Here is a 26,952-nt window from a genome sequence, read left to right as displayed (position 1 = left end):
GAGGCAGTCCCAGATAGCCCTGCTATAAAGAGTCAAGTGACTTTTCATAGCACGTCTAGATTATGTTGGTGACTATGTAGGTGTGAAATAGCATCAGACACACAGGATACGCACATTAATTTGCTAATGATCACAGACACACATTCTTTTAAATTAATTTGACACATCTCACTCACACAAGCCAATTCGGGTCACTCAAATAAGATGCACATTCTGTGAAATTCCTTATGCACAGTTGACACACACACACACACACACAAAATGTGTCATCCAAAAAAGTGTGGGCATGCCTTTCTTCCTCCTGCTCACTGCTCTAGTGTGGTAAAGTATAATCTCAGATGCTTTCAGTATTATGTATGACCTAAAGTATGAAAACACAAAAGGTCCTCTGTTACTGTATGAAATAGCAAACTGTTGCAAAGGAAATCTGGGGACAAAAAGGTCATTCAGGTGTTTGTCATTGCTTTGTGTTACTCTCTGATATTTCACAAACTGAATTATTATGTTGATGTGGACTGTGAATCCACTGCACCCAATCCAAAGTTTCCTCCAGAAGAATAGAAATATAATTTGTCTGCCGTACCTTTGTCCACCACTAGAGAAAGACAAACTCAAACCTCCAGTGTGTTCTGTACTAACAAAAGGAGTCCCTCACGAACAGCATCTGCTAATGTCCCTGAAAGGTGGGGCAAGTTTGTGTATGAGAGTTCATGTGGAGGCCAGAGTAGTAAAGATAAAGATATGTAGACAATAAACCTGTAGACAAGGAGGAGCAGTGATACTTGCAACATGATATGTACTAACACAAGATGTTCTTTACTCAAGTTTCAAAACATTACATTGATTGCATTTATTATAAATATGCAACCATTAATCATCAAATATACCTTCAGATACAGATTGAAATCCTCATGTAGATAACGGTATCAAATGATTGGTATGTCCGTTCAAAACTGTTCATACTGCACTGGTAGTAAAACATACAATAAGTAGTCAAATATAAAAGGTGTCACAAGGTAAATTGTAGCTGGGATATCTCAGCTCAGTGAAACATGGACACTGATTAGTGTTCGTGGATTACCAAGAAAGGCATCATTACACAGTAAACTTTACTCCTCCTCTTAATGATCATATGATACTGGCCAAACACAATCTGTTTGACGAGGAACAAAGGAGGAGGACAACTTAGCTTACTCCCTTTACCTGACAGAAAGAAGGAAAGAGTGAAGGAGGGAGTTGGGTGCTTTGAAGAGAGAAATAGGGCACGAACATACAACAGGAGCCTGTAAGTGCAAAGGGTTTAAAAAAGGGAAGCATGACTACTATGCAAGTGACGGTGCAAGGACCAAAGAAACGGTGCAGAGAGGACAGCTCACATAGACAACTCACTTTGGATAGGTGGGTGGACAGTACCGCGAGTGAGGAGGCCCCAAGCCCTCCCAAAAAACTGTCCCACTCCATCGAGGAGATCCTGAGGAAACCAATCAAGGAGATCCTGAGGACACCAACTGAGGAGATCCTGAGAAAACCAACCAGAGTGGGAGAAGAGAGGCGAGAGGGGCTAGGTGGATGGTCTGTTAACAGACAAAATGAAGAAAACCCAAACCAGCAGGTATATACAGGTAATGTGTGTGTTAAATTGACTTTGACTTACGTTACTATGATGGGTGGGCCCCTTTTATGGAGTACACATTCCAATGAGGCAAAGGGATTGGATGGCAAATGGCTAACGCTGTCTCAACTCCGCGAAAGTGTAATGTGTGTACAGTTGCATTATGTGTATCATCTGAGTTCGGCTAATAGTTCTTGGAGATATTTTAAGGACAAAGATAATCAATATTGTGGCTTTTTTTCTGTCCACAGAAGGAACTGGTCATAACAGGGTGCTGCCACAGCATGGGCACATCGTCACTGACTGGAAAGGTGACCACACTTCATCTGACCAAAACACAAGAGTCACAAAACTACCCCCTAGAGAGTGTCACATTGACCGCATCTCCCTAGACTACAGTGGGGACTTCAGCATCCACAGTAAGGATAGTGGTCTTCAGGAGAGAGCAGGGCGAGAGGAGGGCCAGGACCAAGGAAGAGTCCAGTGGGAGAGGAACAGCTGCCACCCTCATGGTGAGATTTACCACAAGTCACACAGTCAATATTGCTGTAATCAAGCAAGAGGAATTATATCTGAGGATGAACGACATCACAAAAAAAAGGCAGCTTTTCATGATAATCATGATGATTATCGAAGACAGATGATGATAATGCTGATGAAAGTCATGATGATGATAATAAAGACACTTTTGCTTGTGTCTGGTGTGCACAGTGCAGAGGAGGAGAAGGCAGACCAGGATCAGCTTCCCTCCAAGTCAGGTGGAGGAGCTGGAGAAGGTGTTCCTGGAGACCCACTATCCTGATGTCCACATAAGGGATAAGCTGGCCTCTCGTCTGCAGCTCACTGAGGGAAGAGTACAGGTACGCTAGCACCAAACACCTGTGACATGCTCATGAAATATATCTAGGAGCTTTTATATGAGCACATTTTAAATTGATTGAATGTTCAAGTATTTCCAATTAAATATTACAATATACATCTGAGTGAGAATCAAACACTTCACTTTATTCATCACCCCACCACTTGAGCTCCATAGCTATATATATATATTTTTTATCTTGAGTTATCACTGTTCTCCATGCTTGCTATCAGGTGAAAACAGAAACAGTCCTTATCAGCTGCTTACATACATGTTTTGTTATCAATTGAAAAACACAAAAAATGCCTTTGCTGTCATGCCAACTCATTTGCTGATATCTTCAGATTTGGTTCCAGAACCGCAGAGCCAAATGGAGGAAGACTGAGATGCTAATGGACTTAGAAATGATGGCCGGAGACCAGACACCTATATCCAAAGCTGGGTTTCTTTATGAGGTGGGTTTATAGTTTTACGTAACCAAACCAGCAAGGGCCAAATATCCTGTCAGATACAATACACGAGTCATGCTTGAGACAGTAATAACATGATCATCTCATTTGTTTTTATGACAAAACAGGTTGAAGAGGCTATCTCTCTGTTTCCACTGAATGCCTCATCATCATGGTATGGGCCGTACCAACAACTACAAAACCTCCACTTCGGGGGGGTTCCATTCCCTTTTCTACCCATGTTGTCAGACCTGCATCATCATCCCCTGAGCTCCCTCTGGACCCGACATTTATACTCTATCCCAAGAGTCACTCTTATTTGACACATAATGAACACAAAATAAATTCCCTTTTCTACCCACTCATACATATATGTTGACTGGAATTCTATAATGATATTGTCAATACACAAATATACATACATAAATAAATTCAGTAATACATCTAATTCATATTGACTGTTGTCAGACCTGCATCATCATCCCCTGAGCTCCCTCTGGACCCGACATTTATACTCTATCCCAAGAGTCACTCTTATTTGACACATAATGAACACAAAATAAATTCATCTTAAAAGCTTTGTAAATGGGGTGTATTTTGTCATCTGTGTCTATAATGATGGAGTCATGGTGCTACTATCTCAGAAGCTATTGAAAATGATGAATTAATTGATCATTAAGTATTGTAATATATAATATAATAATATAATAATAATATATGCCATTTAGCAGACGCTTTTATCCATAGATACAACAATATGGCTCAGTAAAGTGAATGAGATGTTAGTGTTTTTTTATCGGTCACTCTCCACTCATACATATATGTTGACTGGAATTCTATAATGATATTGTCAATACACAAATATACATACATAAATAAATTCAGTAATACATCTAATTCATATTGACTACATTTGTACTGTGTTTGTATTTCTCATGTGGCTGTGGTTCTGAAAATATTGTGTAAATTGATGTTAATTAAGAACCGTTCCTGTAGACCCTCCAATTTGCTTACTTCGTCACATTCCAACTTCTAGTACCCTCCAAACTCGTCATCAAGCCTGTGCAATAACTTTTTGAGGGTAGGCCAACATCTCCTTGATTCAACACGAGGACTATAAGTGTCAAGGATCCCTCTAGAACTTTCATTGCGCACACCTGGCCCCTATTCCCACTGATTGTGTTTGTATATATGTGCCCTTTGTTCACCATGGTGCTGTCCATTATTGTTACAATGTCCGTTGGTGCGTGTGAGTACCTGTGCTGTGTGTTTTGGGCTTTTGTGCCCTTGTGGATTGCGCAGATTATTACGGTTCTCGTCTTGTGTGTTGTGCGGGAGTGTATATATTCGATGTACTCCTCGCTCTTTTGTTTTGGGTTTCAACCCTGTGTTTTGTGTACGTGTTTGCTTAGTCTTTGTCCCCGTGCCTTTACATGATACGCCGTAATTTGGGTAAAATAAATAATAAACTGTTACGAATTCTTGCGCATATAGCCCGAATCATTCATACCAACGTGACAATAAAATAGTCCCTGTAAAATAGTAGGACTTCTTTGATGTACAGGTATAAGTACATGTACTTTTCCCCACATGAAGCTGGTAAGAGCACTTCCCCCGCCTTTTGTCTACGGGTTTATTGTTTTATTGAAATATGGCTCTCCTTATCTTAAATTGAGCTAGGGTTATTGACAGGTCAGCTGTGGAATTCGGAGAACTACATTTTCAAGAATTTCAACTACACTGAACATAAACATGAACGCAACATTTAAAGTGTTGGGCTCATGTTTCATGAGCTGAAATAAAAGATCCCGGAAATTTTCCAGACACACAAAAAGTGTATTTCTCTCAAATTGTGTGCACAAATCTGTTTACATCCCTGTTAGTGAGCATTTCTCCTTTGCCAAGATAATCCATCCACCTGACAGGTGTGGCATATCAAGACGATGATTAAACAGCATGATCATTACACAGGTACACCTAGTGCTGGAGACAATAAAAGGCCACATTAAAATGTGCAGTTTTCTCACAACACAATGCCACAGATTTCTCAAGTTTTGAGGGAACGTGCAATTGGCATGCTGCCTACAGGAATGTCCACTAAAACTCTTGACCTGACTGCAGTTCAGCGTCATAACTGACACAATGGCCACTGACACACTAGAGAAGTGTGCTCTTCATGGAAGAATCCCGGTTTCAACTGTACTGGGCAGATGGCAGACTGCGTGTATGGCATTGTGTTGGTGAGCGGTTTGCTGATGTCAATGTTGTGAACAGAGTGCCCCATGGTGGTGGTGGGGTTATGATATGGGCAGGCATAAGCTACAGACAACGAACACAATTGCATTTTATCGATGGCCATTTGAATGCACAGAGATACCGTGACAAGATCTTGAGGCCCATTGGCATGCCCTTCATCTGCTTCTATCACCTCATGTTTCAGCATGATTCTGCATGGCCCCATGTCGCAAGGATCTCGACACAATTCCTGGAGGCTGAAAAAGTCCCAGTTCTTCCATAGCCTGCCTACTCACCAGACATGTCACCTATTGAGCATGTTTGGAATGCTCTGGATCGATGTGTACAACAGGATGTTCCAGTTCCTGCCAATATGCAGCAACTTCGCACAGCAATTGAAGAGGAATGGGGCAACATTCCACAGGCCACAATCAACAGCCTGATCAACTCAATGGGAAGGAGATGTGTCGAGCTGCATGATACACGTGAGACATTGACTGGTTTTCTGATCTACGCTCCTACCAACAGATGCATATCTGTATACTCAGTCATGTGAAATCCATAGATTATGGCCTACTCAATTTATTTCAATTGCCTGATTTCCTTATATGAACTGTAACTCAGTAAAATCTTTGCAATTGTTGCATGTTGCTTTTTTATTTTTGTTCAGTGTATTTTTGACCCATACTTACAAAATGCAGACACAATATAAACGTTTTGTTATGTCATTCTCGATGATTTTAAATGCAGTGTCCACATGTGCGGTTGTGTTTTACTATATATGGTTCTAATGGTGCAGATGGTTGGAGCATATGGCTTGCAACCTCATAATTGACTGTTTTGGTTTCTGAAAGGGCCTCAAACTAAATGAGTTCAATGTATAACGCACTTTGGAGTAAACTTGTCTGCTAAATGACCATAAAATATATGAAGGGAAAACATGAATCTTATTTAGCACTTACCTAACACCTAATAATATAGCACAATGCTAATGCACCAATTAGTCAAGTAGAGGTGAATGTAGAAAGTGAAAAAAGTAACAAATGAAGAACACTCACGTTTTCTTTATTTTCTTATTTATTATTCTCAAGAATGTATCAAGACACTTTTCATAACTGAGAATATGCAGTACCAGTCAAAAGTATGGACACACCTACTCATTGAAGAGAATTTCTTTATTTTTATATTTTATACATATGTGCAAAACTGTCATCAAGACAAAGTTTGGCTGCTTTGAATAATCGAAAATATATTGTGATTTGTTTAACACTTTTTTGGTTACTACATGATTACATATGTGTCATTGTATAGTTTTGAGGTTTTCACTGTTATTCTACAATGTAGAAAATAGTCCAAATAAAGAAAACCCCTTGAATGAGTAGGTATGTCCAAACTTTTGACTGGTCCTGTATATATATATCCACATTGTTACGTTATAGACATATTCTAAAATGGATTAAATACAAAAAAAATCCTCAGCAATCTACACACAATATCCAATAATGACAAAGTGAAAACAGGTTTTGAGAAATGTTTGCAAATTAAAAAACTGAAATAACTTATTTATATAAGTATTCAGACCCTTTGCTATGAGACTAGACATTGAGCTCAGGCGCATCCTGTTTCCATTGATCATGCTTGAGATGTTTCTACAACTTGATTGGAGTCCACCTGTGGTAAAATCAATTGATTGGACATGATTTGGAAAGGGACACACCTGTCTATATAAGGTTCCATAGTTGACAGTGCATGTCAGAGCAAAAACCAAGCCATGAGGTTGAAGGAATTGTCCGTAGAGCTCCGAGACAGGATTGTGTCGAGGCACATATCTGGGGAAGGGTACCAAAACATTTCTGCAGCATTGAAGATCACCAATAACACAGTGGCCTCCATCACTCATAAATGGAAGTAGTTTGGAACCACCAAGACTCTTCCTAGAGCTGGCCGCCCGTTCAAACTGAGCAATCGGGGGAGAAGGGCCTTGGTCAGGGAGGTGACCAAGATCCCGATGGTCACTCTGACAGATCTCCAAGAAGACTCAATGCTGTAATCTCAATGCTGTAATGTTCTTCAACAAAGTACTGAGTAAAGGGTCTGAATACTGTTTTTTTTTTATTTTAGAAATTAGCTAACTTTTCTAAAGTCCTGTTTTTGCTTTGTCATTATGAGGTATCGTATGTAGATTGATAAGGGAAAAAAATATTTAATCAATTTTAGAATAAGTCAAGGGGTCTGAATACTTTCCGAAAGTACTGTAAATACCCTGAAAAACTCTCACTCCCTTAGCTTCCATGTAGAGTTGCATATAGGATCTATTCGCAACTCTTCATGGAAGCTAAGAGAGTGACAGTTTTTTCATGTTATTCATGTCAACTTTTTTCCTACATGGAAGGTAAGAGAGTGTAAGATGATAACAGCCTTGAGAGTGACATACGTTTTTTGCCCTCGCTCAGACAATTAACTGTTGAACCAAGATAAGTCAGAATCTGACCTGCTATCAATATAGTGAATGTCTAACAAGTGTTCTGATGATACTTGTTTTGACATCTGCGTGCGTGTGTGTGTGTGTGTGTGTGTGTGTGTGTGTGTGTGTGTGTGTGTGTGTGTGTGTGTGTGTGTGTGTGTGTGTGTGTGTGTGTGTGTGTGTGTGTGTGTGTGTGTGTGTGTGTGTGTTTGTCGTCACCTCAACTTTTCATCCCTGCCTTATCTGCCTGTGCTGCTCTCGGTGTCATAACACATGCCCCCGAATATAGCTCATGCAGCAGGAACGTGCACAGATAGGGCTCTACCTTTGCAGAGCACAGTTAACTTTGCCCTTCCACATGCCACTTTGCCTTTCCAGTCTCCAAAGTGCCTCTTTTCAGTGGTGGTATAATTTCTCCCAAATGTTTTTTTTGTATACATGTTTTTTTTCCATTGCGGTTCTGAACCCACTGCCCACAGGTTGTCGTTAAATTATCATCAATGCTTCAGAACCAAAAGGTTGCTTGTCTTGATTGTTGACTAATGACCAATAAGTAGCATTGGCGCAAAAAGACAGGCGTGCAAGGGCACCCTCATAGACGTCATCCTGACCAACTGGCCCTCCAAATACACCTCCGCTGTCTTCAACCAGGATCTCAGCGACCACTGCCTCATTGCCTGTATCCGCTATGGTGCCGCAGTCAAACGACCACCCCTCATCACTGTCAAACGTTCCCTAAAACACTTCTGTGAGCAGGCCTTTCTAATCGACCTGGCCCGGGTATCCTGGAAGGACATTGACCTCATCCCGTCAGTTGAGGATGCCTGGTCATTCTTTAAGAGTAACTTCCTCACCATTTTAGATAAGCACACTCCGTTCAAAAAATTCAGAACTAAGAACAGATACAGCCCTTGGTTCACTCCAGACCTGACTGCCCTCGACCAGCACAAAAACATCCTGTGGCAGACTGCAATAGCATCGAACAGTCCCCGCGATATGCAACTGTTCAGGGAAGTCAGGAACCAATACACGCAGTCAGTCAGGAAAGCTAAGGCCAGCTTCTTCAGGCAGAAGTTTGCATCCTGTAGCTCCAACTCCAAAAAGTTCTGTGACACTGTGAAGTCCATGGAGAACAAGAGCACCTCCTCCCAGCTGCCCACTGCACTGAGGCTAGGGAACACGGTCACCACCGACAAATCCATGATTATCGAAAACTTCAACAAGCATTTCTCAACGGCTGGCCATGCCTTCCGCCTGGCCACTCCTACCTCGGCCAACAGCTCCGGCCCCCCCGCAGCTCCTCGCCCAAGCCTCTCCAGGTTCGCCTTTACCCAATCCAGATAACAGATGTTCTGAAAGAGCTGCAAAACCTGGACCCGTATAAATCAGCTGGGCTTGACAATCTGGACCCTCTATTTCTGAAACTATCCGCCGCCATTGTTGCAACCCCTATTACAAGCCTGTTCAACCTCTCTTTCATATCGTCTGAGATCCCCAAGGATTGGAAAGCTGCTGCAGTCATCCCCCTCTTCAAAAGGGGAGACACCCTGGACCCAAACTGTTACAGACCTATATCCATTCTGCCCTGCCTATCTAAGGTCTTCGAAAGCCAAGTCAACAAACAGGTCACTGACCATCTCGAATCCCACCGTACCTTCTCCGCTATGCAATCTGGTTTCCGAGCCGGTCACGGGTGCACCTCAGCCACACTCAAGGTACTAAACGACATCATAACCGCCATCGATAAAAGACAGTACTGTGCAGCCGTCTTCATCGACCTTGCCAAGGCTTTCGACTCTGTCAATCACCAGATTCTTATCGGCAGACTCAGTAGCCTCGGTTTTTCGGATGACTGCCTTGCCTGGTTCACCAATTACTTTGCAGACAGAGTTCAGTGTGTCAAATCGGAGGGCATGCTGTCCGGTCCTCTGGCAGTCTCTATGGGGGTGCCACAGGGTTCAATTCTCGGGCCGACTCTTTTCTCTGTATATATCAATGATGTTGGTCTTGCTGCGGGCGATTCCCTGATCCACCTCTACGCAGACGACACCATTCTATATACTTTTGGCCCGTCATTGGACACTGTGCTATCTAACCTCCAAACGAGCTTCAATGCCATACAACACTCCTTCCGTGGCCTCCAACTGCTCTTAAACGCTAGTAAAACCAAATGCATGCTTTTCAACCGATCGCTGCCTGCACCCGCATGCCCGACTAGCATCACCACACTGGATGGTTCCGACCTTGAATATGTGGACACCTTTAAGTACCTAGGTGTCTGGCTAGACTGCAAACTCTCCTTCCAGACCCATATCAAACATCTCCAATCGAAAATCAAATCAAGAGTCGGCTTTCTATTCCGCAACAAAGCCTCCTTCACTCACGCTGCCAAGCTTACCCTAGTAAAACTGACTATCCTACCGATCCTCGACTTCGGCGATGTCATCTACAAAATCGCTTCCAACACTCTACTCAGCAAACTGGATGCAGTTTATCACAGTGCCATCCGTTTTGTCACTAAAGCACCTTATACTACCCACCACTGCGACTTGTATGCTCTAGTCGGCTGGCCCTCGCTACATATTCGTCGCCAGACCCACTGGCTCCAGGTCATCTACAAGGCCATGCTAGGTAAAGCCCCGCCTTATCTCAGTTCACTGGTCACGATGGCAACACCCATCCATAGCACGCGCTCCAGCAGGTGTATCTCACTGATCATCCCGAAAGCCAACACCTCATTCAGCCGCCTTTCGTTCCAGTGCTCTGCTGCCTGTGACTGGATCGAATTGCAAAAATCGCTGAAGTTGGAGACTTTTATCTCCCTCACCAACTTCAAACATCAGCTATCTGAGCAGCTAACCGATCCCTGCAGCTGTACATAATCTATTGGTAAATAGCCCACCCATTTTCACCTACCTCATCCCCACAGTTTTTATTTATTTACTTTTCTGCTCTTTTGCACACCAATATCTCTACCTGTACATGATCATCTGATCATTTATCACTCCAGTGTTAATCTGCAATATTGTAATTATTCCCCTACCTCCTTATGCCTTTTGCACACATTGTATATAGACTCCCCTTTTTTTCTACTGTGTTATTGACTTGTTAATTGTTTACTCCATGTGTAACTATGTGTTGTCTGTTCACACTGCTATGCTTTATCTTGGCCAGGTCGCAGTTGCAAATGAGAACTTGTTCTCAACTAGCCTACCTGGTTAAATAAAAGTGAAATAAAAATAAAAAAATAAATTAGTGACCAGAAATAACTTATTTAATTTCCTCGTTTCACCTGGGAAAAACCAGCTAGGCCTTCATTTATCAGCCCATACAAAATGCAGTTTAGCAATCTACTACTGACTCATCTTTGCCAGAACAATAGGCTGGCGATTTGATTGATCATTTTCATATCTCAGATAGGCCTATTTTGGGTGGCTACTGTGTAGGGACCTGGTTGAACTGGGTGGGGGGGGTTGAACATTTCAAAGAGGGTGACCCCACACCCACTCTATTTTATTGCCCTTAGGGTTGTTTTCTATGGAGTAGGAATGTCCGGGGGGGTTGTATTTGCGGCAGACGCATTATAAATAAAGCACAGAACAAGACATGCGGCCCCAGAACACTAAACAAGATTTTAAAAATAAAACCCAGAAAAAAATTAAACAGAAAAATATGACTCCTAGGCCAATTCTCGGGGTGCTATGCATCTCTTGTCATGAACCCAATGACAAAAGCATCGAGGAAGTTTGGGGTGAGGCCTCTGAATGTTTTAAAGGAGTTTTGGGTACGAGTGAGGGACATACAGTAAGTGCACTCTTCCATCACATGTACAGCTGATTCTCAAGATCTTGCACACTAATGAGATGCTATTGAGCCCACACTACTAAACTGTCTGAGCCAAGGACTACATGCTTTCGGGTAAGTTTTGATTACAATACTGGGTAGGGTGAATATATTTTATACGACATACATTATCTTTTGTTAACTAGTAAATAGTAGCCTCCAGCAAAGTGTGTTTAAATCATTTCTAACTTGTTAACAATTTCTGCTAGTTAGTTTTTGCTACCATGTGGGTTTTAGCTTGCTTGAGCCTGCTAACTGAGGAGTGTTAATTCACCTGTTTCCATACATGTTTCATTTTAAAACATTTATCTTACAGAGGAGTTGTTTAATCTAACTGCTTAACTATTTATCTGTACATGAAATTGTATTTTTTCCCCCCTAATATTTACAGGAAAATGCCACCGGCACTATCTGATGTGTGGAGACATTTCACTGCAGCTAATGTAGAAGGAGAAGCTGTGTACATTTGCAAATACTGTGCCAAATCATATGTGAAGAAATGCAACAAAGACGCAGAATCATCTGGCCAAGTGCATAAAGTTCCCTCAGCACTCACAACAAGCAACCTCTGACTAAAGTCCCTCTACTTCTATTTGAGGTGAAAATGATGAATCAGACACCTTATCGATAGCAACAGCTCATGGTCCTCCTTGAATCAAAAGTTTTTTTGACTCAATAGAGGAACGTAGTGAGAGAAATGCTGATGAATGTCTTGCTCGAGCTGTGTATTCAACTGGTTCACCTCTGATGCTCACAGGCAATGTGTATTGGAAGAGATTTCTGAATGTTCTTTGCCCAGCATACACCCTTCCAACCAGACATGATTTATCTACTAATTTGCTGGATGCAGAGTTCAACAGAGTTAAAGTGAAGGTCAAGCAAATCATAGAGAAAGCAGACTATATTGCAGTTATCTCTGATGGGTGGTCGAATGTTCGTGGGCAAGGAATAATTAACTACATAATCTCCACCCCTCAACCAGTATTCTACAAGAGCACAGATACAAGGGACAGACACACCGGTCTCTACATTGCAGATGACCTGTAGGCAGTGCCAGGTCGCAGTTGTTAATGAGAACCTGTTCTCAACTGGCCTACCTGGTTAAATAAAGGTGAAAAAAATGTTAAATATTACCTAGGACCACAGAATGTATTTTCACTGGTGACAGACAATGCTGCAAACACGAAGGCTGCTTGTTCTAAATTGGAGAGCCTACCCTCACATCACACCCATTGGCTGTGCTGCTCATGCATTGAATCTGCTCCTTAAGGACTTCATGGCACTGAAAACAATGAATACACTCTACAAGAGAGCAATGGAAAGGGTTAGGTATGTGAAGGGTAATCAAGTTATAGAAGCAATCTACCTCACCAAGCAAAGTGAGAAGAATAAGAGCACCACATTGAAGCTGCCCCAGCAACACCTGTTGGGGTGGTGTCATCGTGGTCATTGTGTTTGACAGTCTCCTGGAGGGGAAGGAGTCTCTCCAAGAAATGGCCATATCACAGTCTGCTGATATGGACAGTCCCATCATGAGGATCCTCCAGGATGATGTATTTTGGAAGAGAGTGGTAAGCAGCCAGAAACTCCTGAAACCTATAGAAGTAGCCATTGCACGGATTGAGGGAGACAGTGCCATCTTATCTGATGTTCAGACTCTGCTTGCAGATGTAAGAAAATAAATCCGTACTGCCCTGCCCACTTCACTGTTGCTCCAAGCAGAGGAAACAGCAGTTCTGAAGACTTCTGCCTGAAGCACATACACACCGCAGTGCACATGTTGGACCCCAAGTACGCTGGCAAGAGCATCCTGTTCTGGTGCAGAGGTCAACAAGGCCTATGGTGTCTACACTACCGTGTCTCGCCACCTTGGCCTGGATGAGGGTAAGGTTCTTTCTTGGCAGTCTGGAAAAGTTCAAATCCAAGCAAGGGCTTTGGGGTGGAGATGCAATATGGCAGTCGTGCCAACATATCTCATCAGCCACCTGGTGGAAGGGACTTTGTGGATCTGAGGCTCTTTCCCCGGTTGCCTTCGTCATCCTCCAAATCCCACCAACATCAGTTGCCTCAGAGCGCAACTGGTTCTTGTTTTGGAACACACACACACCAAAGCACGCAACAGGCTGACCAATACAAGGGATAAAAAATTAGTGGCCATCTGGGCAAATTTGAGGCTTTTCGAGCCTGACAACGAGCCATCCTCAACTAGGTTGGAAAGTGACTGTGAAGATGAGGCCTCAAAGTCTGATGTTCAAGAGGGGGACATTGAGGAGGTCCAGGGAGAAGACATGGAAGCCTGAGAGGAAGACAATCAAAGCTTTAGTTTCTAGACTATCATTTTACAGATGTATGTTGAAAACGTTTTTGGGAGTTGAGATAGATCATTTGGGATCATTCAATATTCCCTTTGTTTTGTTTTTCAGTGAAATCATCCCATGAGAAGAGTCAACTAATTTAATTAAAGTTCAAGTTCATAACTAAATAGTTTTTTAACATTTCTATTGGAAGGATTTAATAATTTGCAATTATGTCTACTTATGATAAGGTAAAAGGTTTATGTTTATGTTTCTGTCTCCAGAAACATGATATTATCATATGGTAAATATAGTCAATGCAAAAAAACATTTACACTTAAATGGTATTAATATTAATTTCCCACGAAAAGTTTCCACCTCTGAATATTCCCCAAAATGTGCAACCCTTGTAAGGTGTTGGGACTGCTGTTAAGACAGCTTTATGTAGGCCCTAACAGTTTGTTAGTGCAATTTGTGTTGTGTAGTGTCTTTGCTGACATGCATCCAAATTATACTTTTTTTGTTTGCAACACCAAGATTGACATGCTAAAATCGCCACTACTTACAACCTCTGCTACAATAAGACCTATGACTCCAGAGAAGTGACATAATATATATATGCATATATCCCTAGTTGATCTTGGCTGCCAACATTAATTACTTTAAGCTACAAATGCAGTTGTAAAACACAATTTTTTTCTGTAGTCTATCTTGAGTTTAGAAAACGGATCCCTGTGTATGAAATGGCAGGCTACATTTGCGCAGTGATTGACATGTGGTTGTGCTTGTGCGGGGGTCACAAGTTGTATACCACTCCTTTTTGGGGAGTGGGGATAGGGGGTCAAACAATTTGAAGACCACTGGGATAGCCGATAGTGGCAAAGAATTGGGTTGGAAAATGGTAGCCTACAGTATTTCTTACAATCTTCTATTATGTCTGGAATTGTGTTAGTCATTGTTAATATGTGCCGCATTTATTCCACTTCAAAATAGTTTCGCAAAATACTATACTCATCAGGTTGTGCTTGCTTTCCCCTCTTCTTGTAATAATTGCTCAAGGAGTATGTGACCGCAGTTGCAGGAAAAATATTATTTGGGTGCCTTTTTTTATTAGCTTGAGCACATGCCCCCCAAAAAGTCTGTGCATGGCCCTGTCATGCAGTAGTGGAAATAACAGCATTGTTATACTGTATGAGACAACAGGAGAAACCATGGCTCTGGTCAAAATTAATGCACTATATGGGGCCAAAATGGTGCCACTTTAGATTTGTCCAACATGTCCTTGTAGCCCTACATACCTCATCACATACACATCCAGACAGCAGCATAAAAAGAGGGGCAAATAGTCCAAGTAGCCATATGATTACCTGTTCAGGCGTCGTATGGCGCTATGGCTTGGGGGTAAAAACCGTTTGAGAATACTTTTTGTCCTAGACTTGGCACTCTGGTACCGCTTGCCATGCGGTAGTAGAGAGAACAGTCTATGACTCGGGTGTCTGTGGTCTTTGACAATTTTTCGGCACGGTTTTCTCAGGTACACAGCAGGCAGGAGGCGGGGCGACACGGTGTGCTAACTAACTAGCAAGCTAGCACACAGTGTCACTAACTAGCTTTTAGTTATTTAGGACACAATGTCGCTCCAGCCTCCCGCCTGCTGTACTAGTGGAAAACGGGGCGACAGTTAGACTGTTCAATTAAGGAAACAATGGGATGCTCGAGGGTTGCAGGAACAAATTGCGGGGCGCAGTAGTACACTATTGGGCTGCGATCACACAGTATTGGAGATGCGCCGACGTGTAATGACGTCACGGGAGAACGGATGGAAGCAATTTCGTGGACCACTTTGCCTCATAATAATCGAGAGATGGCGTCCTGTACCCAGTGAATAAGCAAAAAATATCTTAAAGAATTGAAGAAGAGATACTCTAATGGCATTTATCATTAGACTACGAACACTGTTGAAGTAGGCTAATAATAACAATAATCTTTCACTGATAGAAAGAGCATTTATTTTGGTGCTGTTCTGCAATAGCCTATTCCACCTGGTTTCCCCAGATTTAACAGGGGTGGGTTCCGCGGCGTTTGTTTCAGCATCCTCCAGCCTCCGCCTCTGTGTAGGCTATCCAACGCGAGGACGGCGAAACTGGAGACAGGGAGAGAGGGCGATGGCTGCCGGTGGAGGATGCGGGGAGACTGTGGATCAGTACCGGGCGGAGGTCGAGCGGCTCACCCAGGAACTTGCGGATGCGAACAGAGAGAAGATCAGGGCGGCAGAATGCGGTCTTGTTGTGTTGGAAGAGAACCAGACTTTGAAGCAGCAGTATGCCGATTTGGAATCGGAGCAGGAGACGCTGAAGCAGGAGTTGGAACAATTACAAGAGGTAGGCTAGTATACAGTATGCTAGAGGATGCCTTTCCCCAATCTTTTCCAGATAAATTATATTATGTACAGCTCAATCACCAAACCTATTATTAGATCATATTAGGTTACATGAAATGGCAAGACAGGGCCCCTACACGCATATTTACGTTTGGGTGAGCTTATTGCCATATGTTTTGTAAATTTATTTGACATGATCCACACATTATTTGTATGGAAAAGGTGTGGGGGGGTCGTAGTCCACTTTTTGCATCTTACTCTGCATGAGCTCTGTTATTTATCTCTTGGTGAAGTACATATGTCCTGTGCAGTCACGGAGCAATGAATTATGTTAACTGCTGTCTGTGTCAGAGACTGAGGTGATTTCCCTATTCTCCCATCCTCTCAATGTGGGTGGCTACACACACACACTGCAGGTATTGTTTAAACTAGTTGCTTTCTAATGCAAATGTTACCCTTCACAAAGCAAATATGCAATGCATCACAGTAAAGTTAGCCTTTTAGTAATTGTTTGAGTGCATGGGGTCAGTTGTCATTCAGACTGTTTTGGTGGGACTGTAAAGATCTGCTCAAGAGATGAGGTATGTACAAGAGTAAATTTAAGGAATGCTTTGGTAATTGGAGCTTCAGAGCTGCTGTCTACTATGGTTTGTGTGGTGGCTCACTTGCCTATTGATCCAAGTGTCACGTTAAGCATTTTCATGAAGAATCTGTGAAGTGTCTGGATAGGTCCCTGGATCCACTTCCACAACACTGCTGGGCCAGCTCTTTTTCTAAAGTTTCATTTCTAAAGTAATTGTAACTGTAAAGAATATCATAAACTCCATAGGTATTGCTTTTGTCTGCCCCCACTTGCTAGGGTTTGAAAAATGTATGACTATGTGTTTATGCATTCGGTCAAATGCATAAAGCAAAAGGGAAGAGCAGATGCTGACAGAGCTCAAAGTTCAAGGTCATTATGGAGGTGGAGAACCTATAGTGCTATTGGGAGCAGAGACGAGAGTCTAGAACGGTTGACGTGGGAAGGGAGATAATGGAAATAATGGCAGTTTGATATGGATTAAATTCCCTTTGCAAAGCAGCCCAGTTCTATATCAGATTTAAACCAGTGTCATATTTTACAGTACAGTGCATGGGTACCAACGACTTAGTCTTAGTTATCAAGATGTATTTTACTGTCCTGAATCTATAACCCGTTTAACTCTGCACTTAGCCCTGGGCTAAGAGAGTTCTTAGCATCAGCTTTTCAGAGACAGCCGATCACAGAGTTCCATTGTAACCTAATTTGAATATTCATTAAGCTTAGCACTGGGCTAAGAAAGTTTATATTTTACACATTGACAATCTAGTTTTAGAGGTTCCTAATTTTATATAATTGTGGAATTTCACACATTGGTTTAATGTATGACATAATTATTTTTATTCCCCAGAGCCAGTACTATGAAACAAAGATAAAGTATATAAAGAATGATAGTAAAAAGCTTTGGAGCACCTTAAATTACATTTTGGGCAAAAAGGCAAACTCAGCTCCACCATTCAAAACCCACTGATATTGCCAGCTACAAGATTAGAAAATTTAGGCATAACATGCCAGCAACAAAAAATTTTTTTAAAAAGTATTGTTGTCTAGTAACAATGACAAGCCACCTGGGTCTGACAACTTGGATCGAAAATGATAGAGGACGATATTGGCACTTCTATTTGCCATCTCTTTAATCTAAGTGTTTAAGAAATGTTTGGCCTCAGGCCTGGAGGGGAGCAAAGTTCATTCCGCTACTGTCACGCCCTGACCATAGTTTGCTTTGTATGTTTATATGTTTTGTTTGGTCAGGGTGTGATCTGAGTGGGCATTCTATGTTGTATGTCTAGTTTGTCTGTTTCTGTGTTTGACCTGATATGGTTCTCAATCAGAGGCAGGTGTTAGTCATTGTCTCTGATTGGGAACCATATTTCGTTAGCCTGTTTTGTCGTTGTGGGTGATTGTCTATGTTATGTTGCTTGTTAGCACAGTGTTTCATTAGCGTCACGGTTGTCACTTTGTTGTTTTGTAGTGTTCAGTTTTTCCATTAAAATGACGAACACTTACCACGCCGCATCTTGGTCCGATCCTTACTCCTATTCAGACGAAGAGGAGGAAATCTGCCGTGACAGCTACCCATGAATAGAAAAGCACCCTTTACTGGCTCAAATAGCTGACCAACCAACCTGTTACCAAATGTTAGTAAACTTTTGGAAAAAATTGTGTTTGACCAGATACAATGCTATTTTACAGTAAATAAATTAACACGACTTTCACAAATGACTGATGAATGGCTGAGAGAAATTGATAATACAAATATTGTTTAAGCTGTTTTGTTACACTTCAGTGCGGCTTTTGACATTATCGATCATAGTATGCTGCTGGAAATACGTATATGTTATGGCTATATCGTGGATCGAGACTTACCTGTCTAACAGAGGGTGTTCTTTAATGGTTGCCTCCAACATAATCCAGGTAGAATCAGGCATTCCCCTGGGCATCTGTCTTGGCCCCTTTACTTTTTTTTCAATCTTTACTAATGACCTGCCACTGGCTCTGAGTAAAGCCTGTGTGTCTACGTATACAGATGACTCAACACTTTACACGTCAGCTACTATAGCGTGTGAAATCACTGCAACACTAAACAAAGAGCTCAATGCGCACATTGCAGTTTCTTTAGAGATAAATCAGATCTAGCCTGAACTGTGCGATGTAGTAGGGAGTTGTAGTTTCCAACAGGCCAATATTCTACATAGTTTAGTGCATAAAACGTGGTAATTAACTACATTGACCATAATCCATTGTGCATCTACTTGCCCGGTCTGTGTTTCTTTTACACCTGCTACGGAAGATACAGAAGAATTTGCGATCGTGGTGTGATATAGAGAGCCGATGTTGCTTCACAAGGTATCTCTACCTGAAAATACATGATCTGAGTGATTGATAGTTGTTATTTATTCATCAGTCATAAAAGTATGCCTTATTTACTTTGAAGAACTACAAAATATGGATTTTGTCAGACAGCATAGGCAGCAGTTCTATAGAGATTAGAGAATGACTTTGAATGAAAAAATTGTAACACTTTACTTGGCATCCAGTGTCATAACACTTTATGACACGGGCATAACCATGTCATATGTCATAACAGCTGACATAACTTGTCATAACCTGTCATAATATGGTCCTAACACTGTCATGACCCATATATTTATCCCTGTTGTGACATATATTGCGTTCTTGTATGGCTCGTTATGACACCTACATAAGTGTCAAACCCCAGATTTATTCAAGTTAGTTTTTCCCTGCCAAGTAGTTTCCTTTCTATTGAAAGTTTGTTTCTTAAATCCTTTGTTGTGGTTGTATTGAATTATTTCCAGTCATGTTTTTTTCATCATATTTAAAATAACTTGTAGAAAATACGCTTTATGACACTGTCATGAAGCATTATTACCATCATAATCATAACAGTTTTCAGCTGTGCTAACATAACTGCAAAAGGGTTTGGATAAACTTGGATTAGTTAACACAACGTGTCATTGGAACATAGGAGTGATAGTTGCTAATAATGGGCCTCTGTAGGCCTATGTAGATATTCCATTTTAAAAAATCAGCTGTTTCCAGCGACAAAAGTCGTTTACAACATTGACAATGTTTACACTGTATTTCTGATCAATTTGATGTTATTTTAATGGACCAAAAAATGTTTTCTAAGTGAGATTTCTAAGTGACCTTAAACTTTTGAACGGTTGTGTATATTATTTATGTAAAGATAAGATTAAATCAAGAATAGTCTGATGGGTGACAATATTAGCCTGTCACTTATTAATGATTTATTATCACTTGTGAATGATGTCCAGCATAAGAAACAATGCCTTTTTTTGCGTCTTTTTCAAATCATAGTCGCACACCTCATGTAGCCTAGCCCATAGGCCTATTTGTTTTAATAAGGTTTGTATCACAACTAAATTGGCCAAATAACTTAAGCACAATAATCTGCTTTACAAGGGATGTAGAGCCTAACTGGCATACATAACCAGCGTGTGAATTTCACCATAAAAAATGCATCTTTATAATAAAAGCATTACATGCATAATTGCATTTGCAGTCACTTTTGATAATGGTGTTTTCCATTAATGGAACATTTGCACTTATAGCCTACTGCCCATGTGCGCATTGCTGCGCTTATGTGAAGAAATAGACCAATAGTTTATCAACATTTTAAGCTAAACGTTCTGATCTGTTGTGTCATTGTGTAAAAAAAAAAAAAATTATGCTAATAGTTGTATTATTTTAGGATCTATCGCATCCCACAACTGTCCCAGACTATGTTTGGAATATTTATTTCTCGCACAAAATAGAATAATATGTCAACTTTTGTACTATGGGGGTAGTAGATTGACATAGACTAGTGCTTTTACTGTTCCTTAGGCCTGCTCATCTAGTTGGCCGAGGTAACGTAAATGTGGACAGTTCTTCCAATATCTTCAATATGCACCTCGGAATTGAATAAGCGCGTCCCCGATCTGTCTGTGTTCACTTGTAGCCTGTGAGAAAGACCCGATGCAGCGCACATCACTCAGGGAGAAGGGCACAATGGCCAAAAGGCATGGATTTTCTTTAGGGCGCATTACTGCCACGCAAAGGGGATGCCGCTGTGAAATTCTAGATATTATCACGTGCTTGTCAAATTGTGAATGAGTGACTGATGTAGTGTGTAAAGCATGCGCAAAAAAAAACAGAGCAGAGCTCATGCCTTTCAAGCGACGTTTTTCAAATCATCATTAGGAGTTGCATCATGCAGCCTTACAATGTATTAAAAATCGAAACATATAGACCAACATTTGGAGAACAACTAAAGGTCAGCATCAGTGATGATGTGTGTGGAAGCCAGGAGATGCTAAATGTGTTTATTTTAATTAACGGTTGATTGCTGTGAGACCGACAGTTATTTGCTTGACAATCACAGACTGCCGGAATTTCGTTGACCACCACAGCCCTAGTCATGACAGTGTCATGACCATATAATAACAGGTTGTGACAAGTTATGTCAACTGCTATGACATATTATGACATGGTTATAACGTGTTATGACGCTGGGTGTCAAGTAAATTGTTACCGACATGGTAAAGTCATCAAATCAAATAAATGTAATATACACAACAACTGAAATATTTTATGAAGGTAATGTGAATGAATGATGGTTAATAAGTGATAAGCAGTAATGGGCAGTCACTACCATCGTGGAACTTTTATTCATTGTTTTATTCAGTGTTGTTACAGCATTCAACCCACATAATGGAGAGTGCATTTAACGATTAAAAAAATGATTGAACCGAAACCGAACCGACGTCAAAAAGCATTAAATCGCTCAGCACTATAAATTGTACATGCATCATGGTTACATTCGTGTGCATTTTTGGTTTTTTATTTTTTTATTTCACCTTTATTTAACCAGGTAGGCTAGTTGAGAACAAGTTCTCATTTGCAACTGCGACCTGGCCAAGATAAAGCATAGCAGTGTGAACAGACAACAGAGTTACACATGGAGTAAACAATTAGCAAGTCAATAACACAGTAAAAAAATGGGCAATCTATATACAATGTGTGCAAAAGGCATGAGGAGGTAGGCGAATAATACAATTTTGCAGATTAACACTGGAGTGATAAATGATCAGATGGGCATGTACAGGTAGAGATATTGGTGATATTGGTGTGCAAAAGAGCAGAAAAGTAAATAAATAAAAACAGTATAAAAACAGTATGGGAATGAGGCAGGTGAAAAAGGGTGAGCTATTTACCTATAGACTATGTACAGCTGCAGCGATCGGTTAGCTGCTCGGATAGCTGATGTTTGAAGTTGGTGAGGGAGATAAAAGTCTCCAACTTCAGCGATTTTTGCAATTCGTTCCAGTCACAGGCAGCAGAGTACTGGAACGAAAGGCGGCCAAATGAGGTGTTGGCTTTAGGGATGATCAGTGAGATACACCTGCTGGAGCGCGTGCTACGGATGGGTGTTGCCATCGTGACCAGTGAACTGAGATAAGGCGGAGCTTTACCTAGCATGGACTTGTAAATGACCTGAGCCAGTGGGTCTGGCGACGAATATGTAGTGAGGGCCAGCCGACTAGAGCATACAAGTCGCAGTGGTGGGTGGTATAAGGTGCTTTAGTGACAAAACGGATGGCACTGTGATAGACTGCATCCAGTTTGCTGAGTAGAGTGTTGGAAGCCATTTTGTAGATGACATCGCCGAAGTCGAGGATCGGTAGGATAGTCAGTTTTACTAGGGTAAGCTTGGCAGCGTGAGTGAAGGAGGCTTTGTTGCGGAATAGAAAGCCGACTCTGGATTTGATTTTTGATTGGAGATGTTTGATGTGAGTCTGGAAGGAGAGTTTGCAGTCTAGCCAGACACCTAGGTACTTATAGATGTCCACATATTCAAGGTTGGAACCATCCAGTTGTACAGTATGTGTTCTGCTTTACTAGTTGGACATCAAAGGATGGCATGAACAGTGTTTTGCTTTGACTAACACTCCAATTGCAGAAGTATTATTTGGGCCTCCTGTTGATTTTCTAATTCATGCTTGTTATTCAGATTTAACTAATATTGAATTTCAAAGCATTTTTTTGTAGTATACTGTCTGATGTTTGTACTATATGAGTGTGTTTGTGTTTATGCCACTCTTTCATCTGAGTGAAATAAAGAGACATACCAATGCCTAGCAGCTCTCCACCAGCTCTCAACTGACCTCAGTTTGTTATGGATCCTTTATCGAGTGATGATGTGTGGGATGACGAGGCAGAGCAACAGAGGAAGATGGAGAGAGGAAGAGAGAGAGAGAGAGAGAGAGAGAGAGAGAGAGAGGGAAGAATGATCCACAGTGATTGATTAGAGACATGGGAAGTAGTTCACCAGACACACCCTGACAACACTGTCTGATGTACACCAGCTCCATATCCTAAATCCTCACTGTGTAAGATAGCAATGCCCATTTTCAGCTGTATCCCTCCGCCTCCACTGCTACACTGCTTAATCTGAGTCATCCTCTGCTGTGCCTCTGCCCTGGCTAGGCTCCCACACACTATATCTCATTCTGTATCTAGACCTGTGTGGAACTCTGTTTTTCTGCCTACTTGCTGACTGATAAATACCACTGGCATCTTGTCGAATTGTACTTTAATGATATTCTTGAAGGCCGTTTTACTACTTTTTCAGTATAGACTTTTAGTTTGTGCACATAGTTCCACATGGGCCTCTGTCCCTGCTGGTCCCTCCCTACCATGTAGTAGTAGCAGCAGCAAGTGTTTTTTTTGTATCCCTGCCTGGCTGTCTCAGAGTCTACGGTATAGCCTAACAGAGGACACATCAACACTGGAGGTGATATAACATCACAGGAGGATAACCTGTGCTGTTTCCCTCCTCTCTCTCATGTCTTTCTATGAATATTAAACAGAGAAATGGAGCGCGAGGAGCCCGTCGTACCAATAATAACACTCTCACCTTCCTTTTCCTCTGAATTGTCTGTGCCTGTCCTTAACATGCAGGGAACTGCAAATGGAAATTGGAATTGCTTGCTGGATGGAGTGGCGGGCAGTTGCAATCCCACAGCTATTGTTTATCCTGATGGAATAGATCATCACTATTGGAATTGTACGTTACACGTTCATTCCTCCTTCTTTATTTTACATTTTTATTTCCTTTGGAGAACAGTTGCGGTATAGTTTTGACCCTGACAAAGTTAATTTCCTGTTTGTCAGGGGCAGGTGTGGAGTCATTTTAATGAGGATGAGCCCGGATGAAAAATGCAAAACTCACAGTGCATTAGGCTGGGTTTTTCCACTGTTGTTAAAGCATCACTCGGTGTCTCTAAAGCTCTGCTCCACACAGACTTAGTTCTTAACTGACTTGCCTAGTTAAATAAAGGTTACAAAAAACTGTGCTGTGGTCCATCCATTAACAAGAAGTAGATGTAAAGTCTGCTTATTGATTTAGACATGGAATAATGACTTGTGTTTGTTTTTGACTTTCCATATGTGTCCATCATTGTTGATGTTTATTCTGATCCAAGCACGGTTGTGTAACAATAGCCTGTGTTGACTTAGCCTTGCGGTCCCTGCACACGTATGCACAGTGACCACAGCATTCTGGCTTGGTTGGGGGCCCTGGCCAGATTTGAGCTGTCCTGAGTTGGCAGGGCCTTAGCATGGAGGGGGCCCTATAGTGATGTGTCTGTCTCAGAGAGTAGGTCAGTCAGAGCAGAGGGCTCAGCCTCACCAGCCCCCACTGTGCTAGAGAGCTGCTGTTGCATTCCACACATTGACACATTCCTATGGACAATCAGCATGACTCAAGAGTGAACCCACACCTGGGGAATGACATCGGCTAACATGATGTCGCTAATGACACGTCGGTAATGACGCGTTGGTTTTGACATTATGGTAATGCCATAAAAACACTAATGACTATGTCTTTGGGAAGACCAAACCAACACAGGGCTCACGTTGTGGAACCTTAAGTCTCAATGTCAGTAGCCTACTGTATATTTATGATTATAATTTAGATATATTTTAGTGCTCTCCACAGACAGCTGCTTAATGGTTGTTGTTCTGTACTTGAAGGACAGAGCAGAAATAGGCTGTTTTACTATATGTGCTTGTTACACTCAAATCAGCCAGGAAGCCTCTAGCATTACTCTTATGGGTGACTCCCCAGTAACTATACAGTATATGGGTTGTAGGTTGTGGGTTGTCAATATTTTACCCACTGGCCAGTGTTTTAGTGACAGGCCAGTCTCCAGGGCTGCAGATGGATTCCTCTCCACAGTGACGGTGCCCATATTACTCTCCAGTTCTGTCTCCTTACTGCAGTCTCTGGGTAGAGGATCGACCTATCAGAGAGAACTAGTGGAGGGAAGAAAACAACATTACAACAGCATATTATTAAGAGCTGTACAGCCAGGGATGTGTGCTCATATGGATATGATTACTCTGTCAGCAAGTCAACCGGGCCAAGAATCATCTACAGATATACTTGACAGTACAGTAGAGCAGATCACATACACAGGCTTCAATTAAGAAAAGCTTTTGAAACAGATTGTTAGGCATCGACGGCTCCCTATTCCTAGACACTGTCACATGTAGGATGGAACCCATCGTTTTGTCTCTATGCTGTCACACACGTTCAGGTCTGACGTGTGGCTGATGTCTGAGGAGCACAGCCCTAGCAGGTCACAATACAGTATGTTTTCAAGGCTTTAATAGCTGAGAAATGTCAGAGGTTCCATGTGCCACAACTCATTCCCGTCAAGGATTTGAAGAGCACACTGTTTTGCGAACGCAGTGTCTCAGAAGTCACCTTGTTTGCCATGCATACGCTCTAATATTTCAGAGGAGTGTACGATTCAATGATAAGAGTAAAGCCCAACTTAAGACGCATTTCTCCATAAAAGATTGCTAAGCATGGTCTTCCTTAGATAAGGAGTTACTGTAAATCTAAGGCTTCAATGGTAAGAACTGATGTCTGAGGCAAAAATATGACTCCTTTTACTATTGTAGGGAGGAGAGATTTTTCTAGAATAGTTCAGGTGTGAAGCTGAGGAGCAGAATGCCATGTTAAACATAGATGATTCATGGTTGCGCTTGGTGGTGGGCATAGTAACCATTTCTGTACATACTGTAGTTATGTTCTTAGACAGCCAGGCTCTCTGGGCCTGTAGTTTGAGTGTGTTGGAACTGCATGGTCCTTGACTGTGCCTTTCACAAAATGAATTATAGAGCCCATAGGAAGACCAGCTCAAAGTCACATTAGTTAGCAGGCTGGAGCTGGACTTCAGAGAGCAAGATATTTTCTTCATAATTTACCGTGGACTTGTATAACCCCTTGTCTCCACTCAACTGTACAGTCTTCAAAGTCTGGTTGATCAACATGGGTGAATCCAGATTGTTCGCTAAGTGAAGATCTGACTGAATGTGCTCTCAGTTTGAGAGTTCAAATGCAGGTTGTGGCAGGTGGATAGAGAATTGAAAAGTTAGTGAATGGGTGAAAAGAAAAAGAGTCCTGCATAATGGAGAAGTATACTTAACCCTACTTTGCTGTGCTGAATCTGCCTACTGCAGTTGAATAAGTGATTAAAAAAGGAGTGGGGTAGAGGACAGCTTCCCCACTGTCCCAACAGAGGACATGTGGCAGCCTTTTCTGTGAGGAGAGAAAGGAGAGATGCATTACAGGCTTTATTACCCTGCTCTCCTCCTCCTCCAGAATTGATACATGAGGATACCCCCTCCCCCCTGCTAAGTCTCTCACCTCTCTCGTGCAACTCCTTCCTTCCTTAGGTCAGTTGCCCCCCTGGAGAGAGGAAGGGGGAGAAATATGCATTGATTTTATACCTGAGATGCATTGTGTTGGGCTGATTAATTAATGATGTGCAGTATGTGGCAGTGTTAATTTCAAACACCTATTTTTCAGTGGCAATTGACTAGATGATAACTGACTAAATAGACCCAGAAAAAACTATGAGTTAACAAAAAAAAAATATTTTGTTTGACGAAAACGATACGTGACAACATTTTCTCTGTAACTAAGATCTGACTAGTCAAAGGTTTTTGGACATGTTGAGAGCTATTCAGTCATATTAGTTTGGTCCAATCAAAAGCATGCATGATATTAGCAGAATTGTAAAGGCTTTCTCATTGCAGTGTTGCAATGCTGTTATTGGTGTAAAATAAATACCATTGCCCAGGTCATTCACGAGTCAACTCTCTTCTCTGCCCGTCAACCGTTTTCCATCAGGCAGCTAC

General features: G+C 41.7%; 2 protein-coding genes across 7 annotated transcripts in view; both read left to right on the top strand.

Annotated features, from left to right (window-relative positions):
• The first annotated feature begins 1,141 nt into the window (after positions 1-1,141).
• Positions 1,142-3,262, top strand: LOC118400742 (aristaless-related homeobox protein-like). 3 transcript variants are annotated; one of them, XM_052474784.1, is made up of 5 exons: positions 1,142-1,622; positions 1,864-1,923; positions 2,324-2,472; positions 2,816-2,926; positions 3,049-3,262. In XM_052474784.1, exons 1-5 carry the CDS (start codon positions 1,316-1,318, stop codon positions 3,241-3,243), a joined length of 822 nt encoding a protein of 273 aa, XP_052330744.1. In that variant the 5' UTR covers positions 1,142-1,315; the 3' UTR covers positions 3,244-3,262. The 3 variants fall into 3 exon arrangements, with proteins under 3 accessions (XP_052330744.1, XP_035653639.1, XP_035653638.1); XM_035797746.2 differs by having other exon boundaries at positions 1,864-2,124; positions 2,828-2,926; XM_035797745.2 differs by having other exon boundaries at positions 1,144-1,622; positions 1,864-2,124.
• A 12,202-nt stretch (positions 3,263-15,464) lies between these two features.
• Positions 15,465-26,952, top strand: part of bicd1a (bicaudal D homolog 1a) — an 81,733-nt gene continuing 70,245 nt past the window's right edge. For 2 of the 4 annotated variants that reach the window (XM_052474776.1, XM_035798249.2), the window contains exon 1: positions 15,468-16,137. In XM_052474776.1, coding sequence (XP_052330736.1) covers positions 15,922-16,137 — 216 coding nt within the window. In that variant the 5' untranslated portion in view covers positions 15,468-15,921. Of the gene's footprint in view, positions 16,138-26,952 lie in introns of all 4 variants that reach the window. The other 2 variants (XM_035798246.2, XM_035798247.2) reach the window with 2 other exon arrangements.

Source organism: Oncorhynchus keta, chromosome 22 (genome assembly GCF_023373465.1).
Source record: "Oncorhynchus keta strain PuntledgeMale-10-30-2019 chromosome 22, Oket_V2, whole genome shotgun sequence".
Classification (NCBI taxonomy): Eukaryota; Metazoa; Chordata; class Actinopteri; order Salmoniformes; family Salmonidae; genus Oncorhynchus; species Oncorhynchus keta.
The sequence above is the reverse complement of the archived record's forward strand: the minus strand, read 5'-3'. Positions and strand labels throughout refer to the sequence as shown.

What these genes read in the sequence shown, in the direction of transcription:
- LOC118400742 (XM_035797745.2), top strand. Translation starts at nt 1,316, where the DNA reads ATGACTACTATGCAAGTGACGGTGCAAGGACCAAAGAAACGGTGCAGA. An exon ending in AAACCAGCAGGTATATACAG is followed by an intron (nt 1,623 to 1,863) that starts GTAATGTGTGTG and finishes TTCTGTCCACAG; the next exon opens with AAGGAACTGGTCATAACAGG. An exon ending in AAGCTGGGTTTCTTTATGAG is followed by an intron (nt 2,927 to 3,048) that starts GTGGGTTTATAG and finishes ATGACAAAACAG; the next exon opens with GTTGAAGAGGCTATCTCTCT.